Source organism: Bombina bombina, chromosome 2 (assembly GCF_027579735.1).
Source record: "Bombina bombina isolate aBomBom1 chromosome 2, aBomBom1.pri, whole genome shotgun sequence".
Classification (NCBI taxonomy): domain Eukaryota; kingdom Metazoa; phylum Chordata; class Amphibia; order Anura; family Bombinatoridae; genus Bombina; species Bombina bombina.
The window spans coordinates 435,624,553-435,648,800 of NC_069500.1; the positions used below are offsets into that span (position 1 = coordinate 435,624,553).

The 24,248-nt window shown below is 39.2% G+C and overlaps 1 protein-coding gene across 1 annotated transcript in view; it reads left to right on the forward strand.

Annotated features, from left to right (window-relative positions):
* The window catches only part of PLA2G1B (phospholipase A2 group IB), a 53,085-nt gene extending 29,132 nt beyond the window's left edge, over window positions 1-23,953 (forward strand). Inside the window, 4 exon segments of the mRNA XM_053699800.1 lie at window positions 22,942-22,987; window positions 22,990-23,153; window positions 23,455-23,582; window positions 23,735-23,953. Coding sequence (XP_053555775.1) covers window positions 22,942-22,987; window positions 22,990-23,153; window positions 23,455-23,582; window positions 23,735-23,853 — 457 coding nt within the window. The 3' untranslated portion in view covers window positions 23,854-23,953.
* Window positions 23,954-24,248: the final 295 nt, after the last annotated feature.

A 24,248-nucleotide genomic window follows, 5' to 3' on the forward strand; every position in this document is an offset into this window, starting at 1 on the left:
TGGTTAATGTATGATGTGTAAGTCAAATGTGGGATTAGATGAATTTCCCACGTGCTTGGGTGTTATATATAGGTGATACATAAAAACAAATCTGTGTTCAAAAAAAACATCAAAAATCGTTTGGAGCTCCTTCTTCTATTCTATCAACCCAATTACAGCTATATCTTGGGATACCTAGAAGATGAAAAGGGCGAATTTCGGATATGGGGGACATGGAGACCATAAGGTATAGGGGGAGTATCGGTATGCGAAATAGTAACAGTAGCCTACTATTTCGCATACCGATACTCCCCCTATACCTTATGGTCTCCATGTCCCCCATATCCGGGGGATTTTTATGTATCACCTATATATAACACCCAAGCACATGGGAAATTCATCTAATCCCACATTTGACTTACACATCATACATTAACCACTTTTATGATGCATACTAAGAATCTTGTAAGATATCTCTTATTACCAATCAGGTTAGCCACGGACTATATTTGAGCACCATAATTAATAAATTCCTGAGTGAAGACATAGTGAAACCAAATACTTCCGGTTTCACGCATGCTAACTTCCGGTTTGGTGCAAGGCTCCGAAAACCGGAAGTGGAAAAATTCGGGTTTCACTTTATTTTGATTTCCGGTTTGGAGGAATACTCACAAACCGGAAATAGAGGATAAGAATAAACTTCCGGTTTAGCGGAAGATCCGGTAAGCCCTGGATAGACTCACTTGGTGGAAAACAGCCACAAGAGGGGTTCAGACAATATTACAAACAGACATCTTGTTGATAACTTTGGCCATAATAAATACAAACATACATTAATGCAGGATACATTTTTGTTTTTACGACCAAGGATACCATTTCCGTCAGAAATCTGACACTTCCGGTGTAGCACTTCCGGTGTCAATTTGCGGTAATTTTTGGCGCCATTTGAAGTAAAATCTGATTGGCCACATACAGACATAAAAGACCCTGCTCACCCATACTATACCATATACTAGTCTTGAGAAAGGCCCAAGCTGTGGGCCGAAACGCGTTGACATTCATATGGTGAGCTATATTTCTTGATTTACTCATTCGTTTTACAATATTATACTATGTTATGTTTCTCTACCCTTAGGCTTTGAGGACCTCCCAGCATTTTTTTACTGTCATTTTTTCCTGTTTGTCTCCACATTTTTTTTGCCCTGAGACTGAGGTTTCTGAACTATTTTTCGATTGGAATAATAGGACGCATTGGAGGATAAGAGACATTTTATTGGTTTTATTGGACTTATTTATCCAAAAAATACTTTTGGATAGTTTTTTTTTTTTTTCTTGACTGCAATAACGTCATCACTATCTGTTTTGTATGGACATTGATTTGATCACATTTATTTTCTGTATCTAAATATCGTTAACGTTTTAACAATTGCCCACTTTTTCTTATATTGTTTTGACTCACCAAGTATATATTTTTCACTACACATCTTTATGCTATGTTATGTGATTTGCATTATTTAATTTTTTGAGACCACATTTTTTTACACTAGATTGTGTACACACTAGTTCATTTTTTGGTCACATTTTTTGATCATCTTTGTTTTTTCACAGCGCATCTTTTTTCACATATGATTTTTTATTCACATTTGATATTCTGTTGAGCTGTATCCTTATCTGCTTAAGATTGTATTCCCCATATTTGGTGGTATACCACTCCACCAATCTGCCTAATCTGTTTAATCTGTTTAACTAGTTGTCATATTACCATATGGAGTAGAGGGTAACACAGTCTACTAACTTCTACCAATCTCCACATACCAGCTTGGGGATATTGTGCCCTTGGAGGGATCGATCCCTTTTGAATTTTATCTAATATTTTAGATTGTTTTATCATATTTTTATGTACCATGGATCCATGTTTATGAGATTTAAATTGTGTTTGTAATAAATTGTATCATACATTTTATATTCTTTTCCCATTTTTCTTACCACCACGTAAGCTTCTCATCCAATCATAGGAACTTAGCCCTCACTAAAAGGGTTTTATTTGTTCTAGTGTGAATATATTTTCACACACACACACCAGACCTTGACTTAACTGGCGCTCCTCTCTAAACCTCTCTAACAAATTAAAAGACACTGCTTTTTTATTGGGACATAGATAATTCTGTTGTATGGGTTACACTGTGGCATGAAGCAGGCACTGTAGCATGTGTGAGACTAACATTTAAACTCTTTTAAAAAGAAAGGGTAAAATGTTTTTATTAGGCTTTATTTTCTGACACATATTTACTTGATAAAACAATACAAGTTTAAACTGAAAGTAAGGCTGAATTTTATATTTCAGCAGTTTATTAATTTCCCCTTTGCTTTAAAATAAAACGATGCAACATTTTAAACTGTAAGGTTTGAAAAAACGGATATTTCTGGTACTCAGTGTACCAGGAAGTGGTGCCTCTCTGTGTCACAGGGGTAATTTGAGCTCGGCAGTTGCAGTCACATGACCGGCTTTACTCTATAACGTTTCTGAGGAAAAAGTTGTTTTTCTCCATTTCTGGGTGATCCGGTATTAATTGGTAGCGGTAAGGCCCCTCAGTAATTGAGGTGTGGGGTTGCCTGAGGGGTATTTTAGAAGTTTATTTGATGTTTATTAAATGTTTTTTCTTTACTTTTCTCAAATAATTTTAGCTGGGGATCTATCCTAATTTGGGATAAAATTTAAAGTGTATTTTTTCCTTGGCTTATTTTAATTGAATATTAAAATCTTTGAAACTTATCTGTACAAGTTTATTTATTGTTTCACAACATGTCTGATATGGAGCAAGAGCCTACTATCATGAATTCATTCTTATTATGTTTAGAAGCACAAATTGCAGCTCCTATGCAATTTTGTTCTTCATGTGTCAAGAAAACCTTGCAAAATAAAGGTAACATTTTTGAGTCTAATGTCTCTCAGGATGATGCTTTTAAAATAATGCCTCGGCTTTCTCCTGCTATGTCCCAATCCTCAATGGTGTCACATGCAGTGCCGTGCGGTTCCTCTATAACTCCTAGTGGAGTTTATTTAAAAGCAGGAATTATTGCCCAGGTATCTTCAGCGGTATTTGCGGCATTAGCTGCCATTCCCAGATTACAGGGAAAACTCAAGAGGAAATCTAGAAATTCAGAAAGTAAGGTGCCTGTCCTCAGTTCTGCTTCCTAAGTTGTCCTTTCTCATAAGTCTGATGAGGAAGATACATCAGGACTTTCTAAAGGGTGAAATCTCAGATTCGGACAGTATAATTCCTTCTTCTGAGACTGAGGTGGTATTCTTCAGATTTAAGCTTGAACGCCTTTGTGTATTGTTAAAGGAGGTTTTAGCTACTTTAGATGACTCCGATACCGCTGTCGTTGTCACTCCTAAGAAATCTAGTAAACGTAATAGTTTTTTTGATGAACCTTCCACTTCAGAGGTTTTTCCTGTGCCGTACCGTGCTAGGGAGGTTATCTCACAGGAATGGGAGAAACCAGGGGGGTCTTTTTCCCCGTCTTCCATTTTTAAGAAAATGTTTCCTGTCGAGGACTCCATTAAAGACCCTTGGTATACTGTACCCAAAGTTGAAGGGGCCATTTCCACTCTGGCTAAGAGAACCACTATTCCTTTTGAGGATAGCTGCTCTTTTAAGGATCCGATAGACAAGAAGCTGAAGGCTTATTTGAAAAAGATTTATGCTCATCAAGGTCTCCAATGGCAACCTGCGGTGTGTATTGCCACCATGACTAGTGCGGCATCTTATTGGTTTGACGCCTTGTCTGATTCTCTTCAAGTAGAGACTTCCTTTGATAAAATTCAAGATAGGATTAAAGCTCTTAAGTTGGCCAATTCCTTTATTGCAGATGCCATTTTACAGGTTGTTAAACTAGGAGCTAAAACTTCTAGTTTCGCTGTACTAGCCCCCAGGGTATTATGGTTGAAATCCTGGTCTGCGGACGTTTCCTCTAAAGTCGAGCTTCTGGTGATTCCTTACAAGGGCAAAACCTTGTTTGGACCCAGTTTGGCAGAAATCATCTCTGATATTACGGGTGGAAAAGGGTCTTTTCTACCTCAAGATAAGAAGAATAGGCCTAAAGGATGTCAGAGTCATTTTTGTTCCTTTCGGAACTTCAGAGGAAAGCCTTCCCCTTCTTCTTCCAAGCAGGAACAATCCAAGTCTTCTTGGAAACCCAATCAGTCTTAGCCTTGCAGGATCTGGTTTGCAGACCTAGTGGATATGTCATCTCTCCCACCTTATAGATTACCTCTGAGGAAGGACCTCCAGATTCAGGGTCCCTTCCTTCATCCAAATCTCGTTTCTTTGACGCTGACTGCTTGAAGATTGAACACTTAATTCTGTCTAAGCGTGGTTTTTCTGAGTCGGTCATTGAGACCATGATTCAGGCTCGCAAGCCTGTTACTAGAAAGATTTATCATAAGATATGGCGTAAATATCTTTATTGGTGTGAATCCAAGGGCTACTCTTGGAGTAGAATTAGAATTCCTAGAATTTTATCTTTTCTTCAGGAAGGCCTGGAGAAGGGATTGTCAGTCAGTACCCTGAAGAGTCAGATTTCTGCTTTATCTGTTTTACTAAATAAACATTTGGCGGATGTGCCAGATGTGCAATCTTTTTGTCAGGCCTTGGTCAAAATCAGGCCTGTCTTTAAGTCTGTTGCTCCTCCTTGGAGCCTTAACCTTGTTCTTAAAGTTTTACAGCTGGCTCCGTTTGAGCCGTTGCATTCCATAGACATTAAGTTGCTATCTTGAAAGGTGTTGTTTCTTGTTGCTATCTCTTCTGCTTGAAGAGTCTCGGAACTCTCAGCTCTGCAGTGTGATTCCCCTTATCTTATTTTTCATGCCGATAAGGCGGTTCTTCGTACTAAGAACGTTTGTTACACAATTTGGATGTTGTACGTGCTCTTAAATTATACTTACAGGCAACTAAGGATTTTTGCCAGTCCTTTGCCCTCTTTGTCTGTTTCTCTGGGAAACGTAAAGGTCAGAAAGCTACTGCTACTACTTTTTCTTTTTGGTTACGAAGTATAATTCGTTTGGTTTATAAGACTACTGGATAGCAGCCTCCTGAGAGAATTACGGCTCATTCCACAAGAGCTGTTTCCTCTTCTTGGGCTTTCATAAATGAAGCTTCTGTGGAACAAATTTGCAAGGCTGCAATTTGGCTGCAATTTGGTCTTCTCTACATACTTCATCCAAAATTTTACAAATTTGATACTTTTGCCTCAGCTGAGGCTTCTTTTGGGAGAAAGGTTCTTCAAGCTGTGGTGCCTTCTGTTTAGGACTGCCTGTCTTGTCCCTCCCTATTTATCTGTGTCCTCTAGTCCATGGCCCCACCCTTTAATTTAAGACAGTTGTTCTTTTGACTATAACCTCAGGCACCTCTACACCTTGTGTTACTCCTTTTTCTCCATTTCCCTTCGGTCGAATGACTGGGGGTTTTGGGTAAGGGAGTGATACTTAGCAGTTTAACTGTGGTGCTCTTTGCCTCCTCCTGCTGGCCAGGAGAGATATTCCCAACAGTAATTACTCAAGCCTTGAACTCACCATATCCGGAAAGAAACAAATGTACTGTGGGGGAAAAAAGTATTTAGTCAGCCACCAATTGTGCAAGTTCCCCCACTTAAGAAGACGAGAGAGGCCGTAATTTTCATCATAGGTATACCTCAACTATGAGAGACAAAATGTGGAAACAAATCCAGACAATCACATTGTCTGATGTGGAAAGAATTTATTTGAAAATTATGGTGGAAAATAAGTATTTGGTCACCTTCAAACAAGCAATATTTCTGGCTCTCACAGACCTGTATCTTCTTCTTTAAGAGACTCCTCTGTACTCCACTCATTACCTGTATTAATGGCACCTGTTTGAACTTGTTATCAGTATAAAAGACACCTGTCCACAACCTCAAACAGTCACACTCCAAACTCCACTATGGTGAAAACCAAAGAGCTGTCGAAGGACACCAGAAACAAAATTGTAGACCTGCACCAGGCTGGGAAGACTGAATCTGCAATAGGCAAGCAGCTTGGTGTGAAGAAATCAACTGTGGGAGAAATAATTAGAAAATGGAAGACATACAAGACCACTGATAATCTCCCTCAATCTCTGGCTCCACGCAAGATCTCCCCCCGTGGGGTCAAAATGATCACAAGAACAAAGAGCAAACATCCCAGAACCACATGGGGGGACCTAGTGAATGACCTGCAGAGAACTGGAGCAACGTAACAAAGGCTACCATCAGTAACATACTACGCTGCCAGGGACTCAGATCCTGCAGTGCCAGACGTGTCCCCCTGCTTAAGCCAGTACATGTCCGGGCCCATCTGAAGTATGCTAGAGAGCATTTGGATGATCCAGAAGTGGATTGGTAGAATATCATATGGTCAGATGAAACCATAGTAGAACTGTTTGGTAGAAACACAACTTGTCGTGTTTGGAGGAAAGAGAACACCATACCTACTGTGAAGCATGGGGGTGGCAACATCATGCTTTGGGGCTGTTTCTCTGCAAAGGGAACAGGACAACTGATTTGTGTACATGAAAGAATGAATGGGGCCATGTATCGTGAGATTTTGAGTGCAAACCTCCTTCCATCAGCAAGGGCATTGAAGATGAAATGTGGCTGATCTTTCAGCATGACAATGATCCCAAACACACCGCCCGGGCAACGAAGGAGTGGCTTCGTAAGAAGCATTTCAAGGTCCTGGAGTGGCCTAGCCAATCTCCAGATCTCAACCCCATGGAAAACCTTTGGAGGGAGTTGAAAGTCCGTGTTGCCCAGCGACAGCCCCAAAACATCACTGCTCTAGAGGAGATCTGCATGCAGGAATGGGCCAACATACCAGCAACAGTGTGTGACAACCTTGTGAAGACTTACAGAAAACGTTTGACCTCTGTCATTGCCAACAAAGGATATATAACAAAGTATTGAGATGAACTTTTGATATTGACCAAATACTTATTTTCCACCATCATTTGCAAATAAATTCTTTCCAAATCAGACAATGTGATTGTCTGGATTTGTTTCCACATTTTGTCTCTCATAGTTGAGGTATACCTATGGTGAAAATTACAGGCCTCTCTCATCTTCTTAAGTGGGAGAACTTGCACAATTGATGGCTGACTAAATACTTTTTTTCCCCACTATATCAGGTAAGCATAAATTATTATTTTTTTAAAACCCGGCACTTATTCATTCAAATTTACATTCACTTTAAGGTGGTTTAGCACTGATTCAACTTAGTTACTATTGAAAAGAATGCTTCTCCTCATGATTGTTGATGCAAAACTGATAATTCACCTTTTACAAAAATGTGACTGCTGAGAATCTTAGGGGGAAGGGGGAAGTAAACAAAAGTCTACATAAATTGTTTTAAAGTATTAACCCAAACCTCCCTGAGAGAAAGTGAAACAAGCACAATTTTAAATGTATTTTACAGCAAAAGGCAACAAAATAAATAATGAATGTATATTGCAATAATGTTTCACTTGCAATTATCAAACATTTTATAGGTTGTTGAAATGTCAAGTTTAATGTTTTTTTAAGGGCTACATATAAATATATGGCTATTAAACACACATGATAACAATATATTTACTAAAATAAATGTCCAGTGGCACTAGGCTAGATGTAGGTAAGGTTGCAGTCTACCTTCTATCTGCTGTTTTTCTCTCAGATGGCTCTTTTTAGTTGTTGCCACCTTGTTTCCCTACTCACCATGTCTCCACAGCAGTCATTTTAGTATAATTTTTTCCTGGGCCACAAAAAAAACTATGACACATATACTTAGTTCTGTTTTTTTCCCAGGAGCCAAAGAAACTAGTGCAAAGGGTCACACATGACCCATTGGCTGTCAGTTGAGCATCCCTGTTTTAGAATACTAGTAGTTAATGCCACTGTTACATTTGTGTGCACTATTCTTATTTGTACATAGCTTAGTGCACCATACATATTGTTGTCCTGTTATATGCATGTAATAACAAGTTTATCCCCATGGTAAGTGAGTGACCCTGAACCAGGAACCTTATCTTTCAGTTTCCATGAATAGAAAACAGCATGATTTTTGGGTGGGTAATCACAACATGTTCAGGGCCATAGAACCATCACCTGTAAAGTGAGAAAAAATGCACTTGGCAGCAGGCACCTCATTTAACTTTTGTCAAGGTTAGAGTTTTTGTATTTAAGGACTGGTTAACTGTCAGGTATTTGAGTCTCTGTCATCATGTTCTGCAAACTCCTCGCTTTTGTCCTGGCAGGTAAGTCCAGCACAAACCTATTCTGGCTAAGGCTGTGTCCTCTGGGCTACTAGCAGTAGCTGACCTACTCAACAGAGGGCCCTGGGGCAAAATCCCCCCTCCAAGCTAACTCAGTAGTAAGCCATAGAAATAATATATATATACTGATCTGTATAATGATTTTGAGGATAGATAGACAAATCAACAACCTGCATTAAAAAAGGGCTTCCCTGCATTAGAATTGTACACATTCTGCACACACCTATGTATAGACTTTCTAATATGCCCCCCCCCCAGTACTTTGGCCCTGGTGCCACAACACCTGCTGCACCAATGGTAATTTCGCCCCTGGTTACTAGAAATTCAATATACTATTCAAACATTCTAGAAACCAGAACACATACTTTAAAGGAATATGAAAACCATTTTTTTCATGATTCAGATAGAGCATGCAATTTTAAGCACCTTTCTAATTTACTCCTATTATCAATTTTTCTTCATTCTCTTAGTATCTTTTATTTGAAAAGCAGGAATGTTAGCTTAGGAGCCAGACCATTTTTGGTTCAGCACCTAGCTGATTGGTGCCTAAATGTAGCCACCAATCAGCAAGCACTACCCAGGTGCTGAACCAAAAATGGGCCGGCTCCTTCATATGTTAGACATAATCATACAAATAAAAACACAATATCCCATCTATGCTTATTTCATTCATTAGTGAAAAAGAAATCAATCAAGTGATCAATATATGCAAAAAGGTTTGCAAACTATTATTTTTAAGTTTTATCTAGGCCAATTCTGATGTTATTTTGGTTAAAACCAAGAAGTAAAATATGTTAAAGGGACACCTCTTGTTTTTATGTGAAAAAATGTGCTTGTCCCACTTTCCTTAGAAAGGCCAGAAAGCAAGGGTTTTCTTTAAAATGCTGTAAATGAATAGCAGGTTAAAGTAATTTACAGCATTTTCAAGGAAACAGAATTCTCTACGGAGCATAAGACAATTTGTACACAAAAGCAAGAGCTGTTTAATGTCCTTTTAACTAAACATTTGTCATAAACGTAAAATAAATAGCTTAGCGAATATTTTTAAATATATTTGTGCCTATTGAATAGATCACAGGTGAAGGCCAAATGCCCATACTAGGGGCCAGTTTGACTAAAGCTCTCTGGTCTGGTGAGAATATATAAGATGTCAGTATTAAAAGGCCTTGGGGATTGTTTTAATTGCACATCTTACCTTGGAAAAAAAACTGTTTATCTCAGTTAGAGGAGTTCACCAATATTCTTTATTTGAAGGAGACACTTACTTTACAATATAATGCTCAGTAAAATAAGCTGATGATTTTTCTCCAGTTTTGAGAACTGGGCCCCAAGTCTTTAGTACCATCAAGTTATAGTTGCTAGCCTATTAGTGAAATTGAAAGAAGTTGCTAAATGTAAGGGGCCCAATCCAATATGCAGCGTCACCCGCAGAAGCCGGCGACGCCAAATATTGCGCGGGTTTGGTATCACATATACGGCGTAACCTAGAAGTTACGCTCGTATATTTCACCCTTCGGCCATAGTTTTTTGGAACTTTGCACCAGGGCCCTCTGTGGATTAGGTCTGCTACTGACAACACTCCCCCCACCCCCTGCATATGAAAAGAGCCATTCTACAAACAGGAGCTAGCAGGAGTCTGTTGTCATTAGTATAGAAATATAGAAACACATAATTTCACAGTAGCCAAACATTCCCATCAAGTCTACCCATATTACATGTTACTTTTTCCTTAGGATAGCCTTATGCATGTCCCAGGCATTTTTAATTCCTTTACAGTCTTTGTGTTTACCACTTCAAATGGAAGTTTATTCCATGAAATCACCACCCTTTCTGTAAAAAAATGCTTCCTCAAGTTTCTCCTGAATCTGCTACCCTCTAACTAAAGATTGTGACCCCTTGTTTTGGCATTTATTTTTTTGTGAAAAATGCTTTCAGCTTCTATTTTATTAAGTTCCTTCATATATTTGAAGGTTTCTATCATGTCACCTATTTCCCTTTTATCCTCTAAACTATACATATTTAAATCATAGAGTCTTTCTTTGTACGCTTTATATTTTAGACCATGTACCATTTTAGTAGCCCTCTTTTGGACAGCTTCTAGTTTATTTATAGCTTTCTGAAGATATGGTCTCCAGAACTGTACACAGTATACCAGATTTGGTCTAACTAATGATCTGTAAAGTGACATGAGAACCTTGCTATTCCTGCTACTAATACCGCTTCCAATGCAACCAAGTATTTGACTGGCCTTACTGGCTGCACTGTTGCATTGTGTACCACATTTTAAATGATCTGAAATAATAATTTACAAGTCCCTTTTCTTTTTATAATTGGCCTTTGGTTTTTTGGATCCTATATGCACAGTTCATTTGATCATCCCCTCCTGGAACATCTACCCTATTACAATATTTGTATCATCAGCAAACAAGCAAACCTTCCCCTTAACCCCTTAATGACCACAGCACTTTTCCATTTTCTGTCCGTTTGGGACCAAGGCTATTTTTACATTTTTGTGGTGTTTGTGTTTAGCTGTAATTTTCCTCTTACTCATTTACTGTACCCACACATATTATATACCATTTTTCTCGCCATTAAATGGACTTTCAAAATATACCATTATTTTCATCATATCTTATAATTTACTATAAAAAATATTATAAAATATGAGGAAAAAATGGAAAAAAACACACTTTTTCTAACTTTGACCCCCAAAATCTGTTACACATCTACAACCACCAAAAAACACCCATGCTAAATAGTTTCTAAATTTTGTCCTGAGTTTAGAAATACCCAATGTTTACATGTTCTTTACTTTTTTTGCAAGTTATAGGGCTATAAGTACAAGTAGCACTTTGCCATTTCCAAACCACTTTTTTTCAAAATTAGCGCTAGTTACATTGGGACACTAATATCTTTCAGGAATCTCTGAATATCCATTGACATGTATATATTTTTTTTAGAAGACATCCCAAAGTATTGATCTAGGCCCATTTTGGTATATTTCATGGCACCATTTCACCGCCGAATGCGATCAAATAAAAAAATTATTTTACTTTTTCACAAATTTTTTCACAAACTTTAGGTTTCTCACTGAAATTATTTACAAACAACTCATGAAATTATGGAATAAATGGTTGTAAATGCTTCTCTGGGATCCCCTTTGTTCATAAATAGCAGACATATATGGCTTTGGCTTTGCTTTTTGGTAATTAGAAGGCTGCTAAATGCCACTGCGCACCAACCGTGTATTATGCCCAGCAGTGAATGGGTTAATTAGGGAGCATGTAGGGAGCTTCTAGGGTTAATTTTAGCTCTAGTGTAGTGTAGTAGACAACCCCAAGTATTGATCTAGGCCCATTTTGGTATATTTCATGCCACCATTTCACCGCCAAAAGCAATCAAATAAAAAAAATTGTTCACTTTTTCAAACTTTAGGTTTTTCACTAAAATTATTTACAAACAGCTTGTGCAATTATGGCACAAATGGTTTTAAATGCTTCTCTGGGATCCCCTTTGTTCATAAATAGCAGACATATATGGCTTTGGCGTTGCTTTTTGGTAATTATAAGGCCGCTAAATGCTGCTGCGCATCACATGTGTATTATGGCCAGCAGTGAAGGGGTTAATTAGGCAGTTTGTAGGGAGCTTGCAGGGTTAATTTTAGCTTTAGTGTAGAGATCAGACTCCCACCTGACACATCCCACCCCCTGATCCCTCCCAAACAGCACTCTTCCCTCCCCCACCCCACAATTGTCCCCGCCATCTTAAGTACTGGCAGAAAGTCTGCCAGTACTAAAATAAAAGGTATAAAAAAAAAAAAAAAAATTTTTTTTAAGCATATTTACATATGCTGCTATGTAGGGTCCCCCCTTAGCCCCCAACCTCCCTGATCCCCCCAAAATAGCTCCCTAACCCTCCCCCTCTGCCTTATTGGGGCCATCTTGGGTACTGGCAGCTGTCTGCCAGTACCCAGTTTGCAAATAAAAATGTTTTATTTTTTATGTTTTACTTTTTGTTTCTGTAGTGTAGCTTCCCCCCCACAGTCCAATACCCCACCAGCCAAACCGATCACCAAAAAAACCATATTAACCCCTTTGATCCCCACTTCTAACATAAACATTTTCTGTAGGTAGTGGTTCCCACCCGCTCCCTCCCCGTGCACGCGCCCGCCCGGCCTCCCCGTGCACGCGCGCGCGTCCGTGCGCGTCCCCCCGGTCGTCCCCGCCCCCGATCCCGCCCCCCTCCGCATCACAAAGGCCATCGATGGCCGCCACCCACCTCCCATACCGGCTCCCACCCACCAACGAACGTAGCCGTTAATGTCCGGTGCAGAGAGGGCCACAGAGTGGCTCTCTCTGCACCGGATGGCTACAAATGGTTATTGCAGGATGCCTCGATATCGAGGCATCACTGCAATAACCGGAAAGCAGCTGGAAGCGAGCAGGATCGCTTCCAGCTGCTTTCCAAACCGAGGACGTGCAGGGTACGTTCTCAGGCATTAACTGCCTTTTTTTTGAGGACGTACCCTGCACGTCCTCGGTCATTAAGGGGTTAAAAAGCCCACTTCCAATATCACTTATGAATATGTTAAACAAAACAGGCCCAAGAACTGACCCTTGGGGAACACCACTAGTAACTGATGCCTCGTTTGAATGTACTCCATTAAGTGAAACCCTCTTTCGTCTATCTTTAAGCCAGCATTCTACCCACTTAACAATCTTAGCACAATCTGACAATGTTATGGAGACGTTAAATACCATGTATTAAAAGACAAAAACAAATGTGGCTTAAAATATTAAAGGGAATTGCATAGTGTCCCAGACTACTTTAATTATTATGCAGTAACATATAGACTAGCATAACCACAGTGTCTTTATATACTGTATATATATTCACAAGCTGGATTCCTAAAAACAAAACTACAAATGATTCTCTGACATACATATGCTCTGCACTGTTACATGGGATAGTTACATGTCAAAATCTGTTTTGCAACTAATGGTTCCAGAAGACTAGAGCTTTTATAGAATTTCTAAGGTTTCCAGAAAGGAATACATGATCTGTGATACTTACTGTGGGTTATCCATCTAGTGGTCCTGTATTATATTTTGTGACCCACAGAGCAAATTTTCTTTTATTGTTTCAATTTAAAAAAGGAAAAAGAAGAATGTTTGTTGGTTAATTAAAGGGTGGTTAATACACCATTTATACCAGAATAATAGCTTTATATGTATCCAGCTCACCAGCATGTATATTGAGAAGCCTGAGGGATATTGTCTCTCTAACCTAAGCTCCCGCCCTGCTTCATTTAAACTATCATGGGCTAGATTACAAGTGGTGCGCTAACTGTAACATGCAAGCAATATCATGTTTTTGCACGCACGGAAGTAGCGTGAGTATTATGGGGTAGATTTACCAATGTCCGCCGCACATCGATAAATGCCAACAGCATACGCTGTTGGCATTTATCATTGCACAAGTAGTTCTAGTGAACTGCTTGTGCAATGCCTCCCCCTGCAGATTCGCAGCCAATCGGCCACTAGCAGGGGGTGTCAATCAACCCGATCATATACGATCGGGTCGATTGCTTTCTGCCACCTCAGAGGTGGCGGATGAGTTAAGGAGCAGCGATCTTAAGACCGCTGCTTCTTAATTCCTGTTTCCGGTGAGCCTGTAGGCTCGCACGGAATCAGCTGCATCAAGCTCCATACGGAGCTTGATGAATCAGCCCCTATGAGTTGAAAGTAAAAGTATTAGTTTGAGCGCAATCTAATTTAACGCGCGCCTGGTTAGCGCAACTTCAGATCTCGTGTAAAGGGGCGAGGGGGGATACATGTAAAATACATGTAAAAGTACAATTAAACTCATATAACCACTGATATCTAAATATAAAACTGATATATATATATATATATATATATATATAGGGGCCAAATTATCAAAGGTCTTGCGGACCTGATCCGCAAGACCTTGCTGAATGCAGAGAGCAATACGCTCTCCGTATTCAGCATTGCACCAGCAGCTCACAAGAGTTGCTGGTGCAACACCGCCCCCTGCTGACTCGTGACCAATCGGCCGCCAGCAGGGAGCTGTCAATCAACCTGATCGTACTCGATCAGGTTGATTTGTGGCGATTCCTGTCCGCCTCATCAGAGCAGGCGGACAGGGTCTTTAGACCGCTGCTTTATAACTGCTGTTTCTGGCGAGTCTGAAGACTCGCCAGAAACATGGCCCTTCAAGCTCCACTCGGAGCTTGATAAATGGGCCTCATAGGCTCAAAGATAGATTGTATAAGGTGTTTGAAAAGAAAAAGGCTGCAAAGGGCTTTAACATATATATGCATACATATACGTGTCTAAATATGTGTATGTATTTATATATATATATACATGCATATAAGTGTGAGCATATGTATTTATATGTGTGTATATTTGTATTCACATGCATATTTACACATATAAACACTTAAAAATATATGTGCACACATATATACATAGGTATGCCTAGCACTTTGTGACAGCAGTGTTTGCAGCAATGTAAAACGTGCATGCTTCTGAGCTCCAATGAGCCTGCCTAGGTTTATTCTTCAACAAAAGATAATAAAGTGACTGTACCTCTACATACCACATACACACTCCCTTGCAAGTCCCTTGATAATCCTCCTGATTAAATGCTTAAAGAGATACTGATCCCAATGTTTTTTCTTTCATGATTCAGATATAACATATTTAGGCAGCTTTCTAATTTACTCCTATTATCAAATTTTCTTCGTTCTTTTGGTATGTAAGCTTACAGGTCGGCCCATTTTTTGTTCAGAACCCTGGATAGCGCTTGCTGATTGGTGGATACATTTAGCCATTAATCAGCAAGCTGTACTCAGATGCTGAACCAAAGATGGGCTGGCTTGTAAGCTTACATTCCTGCTTTTTCAAATAAAGATACCAAGAGAACAAAGAAAAATTGACAACAGGAGTAAATTAGAAAGTTGCTTAAAATTGCACGCTCTATCTGAATCATGAAAGAAAAGAAATTGGGTTCAGTATCCCTTTAACCCCTTAGTGACCAGAGCACTTTTCCATTTGTTGTCCGTTTGGGACCAAGGCTATTTTTACATTTCTGCTGTGTTTGTGTTTATCTGTAATTTTCCTCTTACTCATTTACTATACCCACACATATTATATACCGTTTTTCTCGTCATTAAATGGACTTTCTAAAGATACCCTTATTTTCATCATATCTTATAATTTACTATTAAAAAAAATTATAAAATATGAGGAAAAAATGGAAAAAAAACAATTTTTTCAAACTTTGACCCCAAAAATCTGTTGCACATCTACAACCACCAAAAAACACCCATGCTAAATAGTTTCTAAATTTTGTCCTGAGTTTAGAAATACCCAATGTTTACATGTTCTTTGCTTTTTTTGCAAGTTATAGTGCAATAAATACAAGTAGCACTTTGCTATTTCCAAACCACTTTTTTTCAAAATTAGCGCTAGTTACATTTGGACACTGATATCTGTCAGGAATCCCTGAATATCCTTTAACATGTGTATATATATTTTTAGAAGACATCCCAAAGTATTGATCTAGGCCCATTTTGGTATATTTCATGCCACCATTTCACCGCCAAATGCGATCAAATAAAAAAAAATGTTCACTTTTTCACAAATTTTTTCACAAACTTTAGGTTTCTCACTGAAATTGTTTACAAACAGCTTGTGCAATTATTGCACACATGGTTTTAAATGCTTCTCTGGGATCCCCTTTGTTCAGAAATAGCAGACATATATGGCTTTTACGTTGCTTTTTGGTAATTAGAAGGCCGCTAAATGCCACTGCGCACCACACGTGTATTATGCGCAGCAGTGAAGGGGTTAATTAGGGAGCATGTAGGGAGCTTGTAGGGTTAATTTTAGCTTTAGTGTAGTGTAGTAAACAACCCCAAGTATTGATCTAGGCCCATTTTGGTATATTTCATGCCACCATTTCACCGCCAAATGCGATCAAATTAAAAAAAACTTTAAATATTTCACAATTTTAGGTTTCTCACTGAAATTATTTACAAACAGCTTGTGAAATTATGGCACAAATTGTTGTAAATGCTTCTCTGGGATCCCCTTTGTTCAGAAATAGCAGACATATATGGCTTTGGCATTGCTTTTTGGTAGTTAGAAGGTCGCTAAATGCCGCTGTGCATCACACGTATATTATGTCTAGCAGTGAAGGAGTTAATTAGGTAGCTTGTAGGGAGCTTGCAGGGTTAATTTTAGCTTTAGTGTAGAGATCAGCCTCCCACCTGACACATCCCACCCCCTGATCCCTCCCAAACAGCTCCCTTCCCTCCCCCACCCCACAATTGTCCCCGCCATCTTAAGTACTGGCAGAAAGTCTGCCAGTACTAAAATAAAAGTTTTTGGGGGGGTTTTAGGTTTTTAAAAAAAAATAAAAAAATTCTTCTGCTGTGTAGGACCCCCCTTAGCCCCCAACCTCCCTGATCCCCCCCCCCAAACAGCTCTTTAAACCCCCCCCCCCCCCCCCGCCTTTATTGTGCACCATATTGGGTACTGGCAGTACCCAGTTTGAAAAATAATAATGTATTTTTTATTTTTTATTTTATTAAATATTTTCTTTATTTCTGTAGTGTAGCTGCCCCCCCCTCAACATCCAACCCCCCACCCTCTCCCAGATGCCTTGATTTTAAAATCCCACCCTCCCCAGTCCTCTCTCCCACCCTCCAGATCTACCGCATATTGATGCTGTTTTCATAGAGCTCTCGTGCACGCGCACGCACCCGCACAAGATCCCTCCTCCACCAATGACTGCCCACCCGCCTCCCTGGATGAGCTCCCACCCACCAACGATAGCCGATGCAGAGAGGGCCACAGAGTGGCTCTCTCTGCATTGTGTTTTATCTTAGTTTATATAAGGAGATCAAGCACAGGTCTTCATAACTGTAACTTTATTCAGAATGCTATACACACACACACTATGCAAGAGGCACTTCCTGACTCTACCATTGTGCACATAACAACAGGTTGATATGGTTCATACCAACTGATAATCTCAATATCACACATTTCCCTTTTTCTTTTCTTTTTAAACAACAGAAAACTTAAAGTACATTTTTTTTAACTGTAGTCTATGTGAAAAAACTTCAGTCCCTTTTAACATTGTTCAATTAGACGATTAGGTTTTTTGATATATTGACCTGACCTTGTTTGCATTGCATCACTGGCAGGCAAGTCAGTCGAGCTTTGCAAAGTTTCTCTGGCATCTTCATTCTCCAGCTGCAATGGAGTGTTCAATGTATCCTCACAGGTTTCCTTCACTGCCGAATTGTTGTGAACTGATGGAATAGCCATCAAATGTCTATGATTCCTACGTAAACATTGCCCATAATTGGTTTGAACTACATACGATCTTGGAGAATATTGCTGGATAACTGTCCCTTCAGTATTCCAGCTGTTTGAACCTTGTACTCGCACAGGAGTTTGTACCTGAAGATTCTCCAAAAGCTTTGCAGCTCGGTCATAGTATTCATTCGTTTTTTCTCTGAGTTTCAATTTGGTTTCTATTACATGTTTTTGTGGGAACCTTTTCCAAGGTTTCACAACTGGTACTCGTGTGACCAGCTGTCTGCCAAACAATAATTCTGCCGGTGACTTCCCACATTTTAAAGGAGTAGCTCTATAGCTAAGAAGAGCCAGACATGGATCCTCGTCTGCATCTGTTGCTTTACGAAGTATGTTTTTCACTATTTTTACTCCAGCTTCTGCTAATCCATTTGCTTGTGGATATCCCGGGCTGGATGTTCGATGTTCAAATTCATAGGTACTGGCAAAAACCCTAAACTCTCTACAATTGAATTGAGGACCATTGTCTGATATTATTACTCTTGGAATGCCATGTCTCGCCAAAATTGCTTTTACTTTTTTGATCACTGTACATGCTGACTCATCTTCCAATAATGCTATCTCTGGGTAATTAGAGAAGTAATCCATTACTAAGATATAATGCTGATTTTTGAAAAAAAACAAGTCCATTCCTAACTTTTCCCAGGGAGCTAACGGGAAGTCCGTATCCAGTATAGGCTCTTTAGGTAACTGAGGTCTGAATTTTTGGCAAGTCCGGCATTGAGTGATCATTGTCTCAATGTTTTCATTCATATTTGGCCAGTACAAAATGTCTCTAGCTCGTCTTTTTGTCTTTTCTATACCTGAATGACCTTCATGTAGTCTTCTCAGTATTTGACTTTGCAAACTCGCTGGTACAATTATCTTTTGTCCTTTCAAAAGTACCCCTTTTATCAAAGAAATTTCAGAAATGTATGGTCTATACAGTGATGGCATTAGTGTCTTAGATTTGCCACTAGAAACTGCTTTCTTCACTTGACTTAAAAGAGCATCTGTTTCTGTAGCCTGTTCTATTGCTGCCCACATTGCATGACTAAACGGGGCTGTCTTCAAGATCAGATTGAAGTGAACAGTCACCTCTTTCTGCAACTGTAAGTCCTCATTGTTAAATGGTAAGTAAGCTTGTGACAGAGCATCTGCTATCACCAACTCCTTGCCAGGTATAAAATCCAAGGTGAAGTCATACCTTTGAAGTCTCAGCAACAAACGTTTAATTCTTGGAGGTGCATCTATCAAGCCCTTTTGGTAGATGTGAATCAAAGGTTTGTGATCAGTTTCTGCTGAAAATACTCTTCCATACAAATAAACATGACATTTTTCACATCCGTAAAATAGTCCCAGTGTTTCCTTTTCAATTTGAGCATATGATTTTTCAGTATCTGTCAATGCCCTAGATGCATAAGCCACAGGCATCCATCCCGAGCCTTGATTTTGAAATAGAACTGCTCCCAATCCATTTTGTGAAGCATCAGTTGACAACTTTGTTTTTGCTGTTGGATCAAAGAATTGCAGAGTTGGTGCAGTAGTAAGCATGTCCTTCAAAAACTTCCATTCTTTCTGGTGATTCTCTGACCATTCCCAGGCATAGTTTTTTCTGAGTAGTTGTAGCATTAGTACAGTTTTGTCTGGTAAATTAGGTATGAACTTGCCAAGGTAATTCACCATTCCTAGTAAGCGTTGTATATCTTGCTTATTTTCTGTCTGTGGCATTTCTGTAATTGCCTTAATCTTTTTCATGTCTGGTAAAACACCACCTCCCGTGAGTTGTTCTCCCAAATATTGAATTGAAGTTTTTCTGAATTGACACTTTGTCTTATTGAACTTCAAATTATTCTCCTTAGCAACATCTAAGACCATCTTTAGCCTTTCATCATGTTCTTGCTTGGTTTTACCCCAGATCAGAATATCATCAATGAATATGGTTGTGCCTGGTATTGGTTCAAGAAGTTGCTGCATGGTACTATGAAACACTTCTGGTGCTGAACACAAGCCGAAGGGCAATCGTTTGTAACAGTACCTCCCATAAGGAGTATTAAAAGTGCAGCGTTTCATGCTTTCCTCCTCCAGTGGAATTTGCCAAAATCCTGAGGATGCATCCAGTTTACTGAATACAGTTGCTCCACTTAGCTCCCCAAGCAATTCTGGTTTTGTTGGTAAATGGAAGTGTTCTCTTAAGATGCTTTTATTCAGTTCCTTGGGATCAATACAGATTCTGAGACCCCCATCCGGTTTTTCCACCAACACCATAGAATGAACCCATTCAGTAGGTGTCTTGATTTTCTTTATAATACCTTTATCCTCCATCCTGGCAAGTTCCCGTTTAAGACGATCCCTTAGAGCAACTGGAACATTTCGCATGGCATGCACTACTGGACGAGAACCTTCTTTTAGTTGTATTTTATGTTGCATTGGAAGACATCCTATTCCTTCAAATACTGCAGCATAGTCTGTTAATAAATGTTCTATGTCCTCTTCTTTATTAGTTCCATCAATGGCATTTACCCTTTTAATCAGTCCTAAAGTTTCACACATTTGATGACCCAGTAGAGCTGGTTTGTTTCCTGGAACTACCAGAATGTTCATTTTATGCGTTTGATTTCCATATTCCAGGAACACACTGCACTTGCCAAGCACTGGGATAAAATCCCCATTATATGTCTTTAGTTTAACTGAGCTTTTCAGAAGTTCTGGTTTGTTCTTCAATTGGTGATACTTGCTCTCAGGCATCAAATTAGCTTGTGCACCTGTATCTACTTTGTAAGCAATATTAGTGCCATTTGTAATAGCTTCAATGACCCACTCCTTATCTGTAGCTTTGGTTAAGTCAAGTATTCCAATAAAGAATTCTTCTGATTCCTCACTTTCTGACTGGTCAACAATGTGAACCGTTTTTTTAGCTTTACACATCTTTTGAAAGTGATTCCTTTTTCCACATTTTCTGCAGATTTGCCCATAAGCCTGACATTGTCTTATGCCATGCTGCTTTCCACATCTGGTACATAGCCAGTCTGATTCAGGCTGAGAATTTGCTGTTTGTGTGATAAAACTTTTTCCTTTCATTTTATTTTCATAATGTGGATGCACTTTGTTTTTCCCCACTGTAACTGACATTACTGATGTTGCTGCTGTACTGTGGCAGAGTGTGCGCACTTGTTCCTGTGCTGCCTCTGAACTTTGACAAATTTCTACTGCCTTTTCCAGTGTTAAATCTTTCTCTCTGAGCAAGCGTTCTTTAACCCTTATATTTCTGCTGCCCATGACTAACTGATCTCTGATTAATGAGTTACACATTGCTCCATAATTACATGATCTTCTCTTCAGTTTTAAGTCTGTTACATACTCCTCAATAGTCTCTGTTTTATTCTGCATTCTACATCTGAAAAGATACCTTTCATAGGTTTCATTGCGTCTAGGTACACAGTACTGTTCAAATTTGTCTAGAACAACCTGATAAACATCCCTTTCTTCATCTGTAAATGTGAAGGTGTTGTATACATCTATTGCTGCTGATCCTGCTACAGTCAGAAAAAGTGCATTCTTTTGTTCATCATCTTACTCCTGAGCTCCTATAGCTCTAACATATAGCTGGAATCTTTGCTTAAACCTCTGCCATGCATCTTCCATATTACCAGTCATTTTCAATTCTGGTGGAGGATTTAACTTTTCCATCTTAATGTTCTGAATTATGCAGTATTAATATAAAAGTCTGTAGTGCTGTTAGAATCAGTCAGTTGTACAAGTTATGATGCACTTACTCAGTTCATGAGAAGAAGCTGTAGTCACTCTGCCAGAGCCTTGACTCTCACACTTTCAATTTGCTGCAAAGATTTCTAATGGATTCCTCAGAGTCCTTGCTTGTCAGTTCAGATGGAAGCAGGGAACTCCTTATTCTGACACCATGTTTTATCTTAGTTTATATAAGGAGATCAAGCACAGGTCTTCATAACTGTAAACTTTATTCAGAATGCTATACACACACACACTATGCAAGAGGCACTTCCTGACTCTACCATTGTGCACATAACAACAGGTTGATATGGTTCATACCAACTGATAATCTCAATATCACACACATCGGATGGCTAAAAACAGTTATTGCAGGATGCCTCAATATTGAGGCATCACTGCAATAACATGAAAGCAGCTGGAAGCTATCAGGATCGCTTCCACTGCTTTCAAAGACCAACGACGTATGGGGTACGTCCTTGGTCATTAACTGCATTTTTTTTGCAGGACGTACCCCATACGTCGTTGGTCGTTAAGGGGTTAACGTTCCTTTACAATGGGATGTGGCTACTGAGGAAATTTTTAGTTAAAATATCTTCCTTCTTAATATAGAGATGTTTATGTGATATTTTCTAGTCAGCTTTTTACAGATATGCTGCATTACTTTCAAGCGACTCAGCATTATGGGTAACATTAGATTAGATTAATTTATTGTCATTGTACAAAGTAAAAAAACAGAGACAACGAAATGTGATTGACTATCTAACCCGTCTATAACATGAAAAAGTACCTTAAGATGGACAAAAACTAAAATAAGCATTAGTGACATATGTGCAACATTATTATCATACGTCCAATGTGCAATGAAGGAGATATACAACTAAAGGACTAATTGTATATATATATACAGGGGTGGACTGAGACCAAATAGGGCCCCCGGACAAAAATTAGGGAAGGGCCCCCACTGTCTCACACTGATCCAAATGTATGCAAATGAACATTCTATCCTCCCTGTCCTGCCCCCACCAGGCCCCCTCAACCTCCAGGGCCAGACCCACACTCCATGGCCCTCACAGCAACAGACCCCTGACAGGACCCCCTCACTCTAGGTCCCCTCGATGCAACAATCCCGACATCCTGGCACAAGGCCCCCATTCAGGGGCCAGGCCCCTCACTAAACCCAGTTACTGATAGGACAGCTGTCAACTCCAGCTTAAGCAGCACACCAGGAGCCATGGAAATGCCATTTGTGGGCCCCCTACATGCTGGGCCCTCGGTCCAGGTCCTATTTGCCCGACTGATCAGTCCGCCCCTGTATATATACATTGTGAGTTTATAAGTTATAAGTTTTTAGAAAATATGTGAGTTATAGGTAAAAACTATGTGTATATTTACACTAATATAAATATAATGCGCAATATATCAATATAAATAGTGAACAATAAAGTCCCTTATAGCATGCAAATTGATTCCCCTTATTAATCTTTGAAACACACTGCTATTCCTGTAACTAGGAGTTTATTTACTTATCTGAATTTACTCATTTTGTATTTCCTTCTCACACAGTTGCCTTTGCTAGTGCCTCTCCTCACAGTCGGGCACTCTGGCAGTTCAACAATTTGATCAAATGCACCATTCCCACCAGTGAACCCCTCCGAGATTATAACAACTATGGATGCTATTGTGGATTGGGTGGCAGCGGAACCCCTAAGGATGCTCTGGACAGGTAATGAGAGTAAAATATATTTCATGTTCTTGGATTATTATTTTTTTCAGGGTAAACAAATGATGATTCTCAAATTTCTAATACACTTAAAGTGTATTGTCTGGTAATTTGCTGACTTGTCTAACTGGCAGGTTGTTATGTTCAAACATTTCTGTACATGTCTAGGTCCCAATAGGTACTTTTGTATAGTGCACAATTATACCATGTAATACAGTTCCTGGGTAAGCATCTCATTTGCCAGATCTGTCCCTATACTCACTGAAGGATAATGCAATTCAAAATGTTTATTTCCTTTCTGCAGATGTTGTCAGGTGCATGATAACTGCTACTCACAAGCCTTGAAACACTCCAGCTGTAACAGCCTTCTTGATAACCCATATACCAATGAATATCAATACACTTGCTCCGGAACCTCAATCACATGCACATGTAAGCCTTCTTCTGTCTATATATGTGACCAAGTTCAGTTTGACAAGCTCGTATTATCTGTTTTGTATACACTAGTATTATTAGCCATTTCTTAATGTATCTGTATGATTTATTTATTTTTTAAATTGACATATATTGCAATGTCTCTACAGCTTACAGCAACGCATGTGACCAGTTCATCTGCCAATGTGACCGATCTGCCGCCATATGCTTCGCCGGGGCTGGGTATAACCAGGCCTACAAAAATCTTGACAAAAGTAAATACTGCTAATTTGTCAGTACTGATGACCTTAGAGCTCCATATACTTTTTCTATGTTTAATAACATGTATTATGAATACCAGAACTGAATAAACTTTGATAACAGCTCCAGTTCCTCTGCTATGTATTGACTATTATTAGTATTATATTTGACAACCACACATGGCAGATCATTACACCATAGTATGATGCTAATTTATTGGTAAATGTATTAAGACAATTCATGCCATTCAAGCTAACTATGGTACCACTTGGTATGTGTGTGCCACAATGTGAAAAGGATTAGCTAAGCAAAATTCTTGTGCATGTTGAAATCTTTCTGCTCATATACAATGATAGTGAGAAACAATTTCATTTATAGATAAGGAGGGGTGACTGGGGTCAGAGTTAAAGAGTCATGAAACCA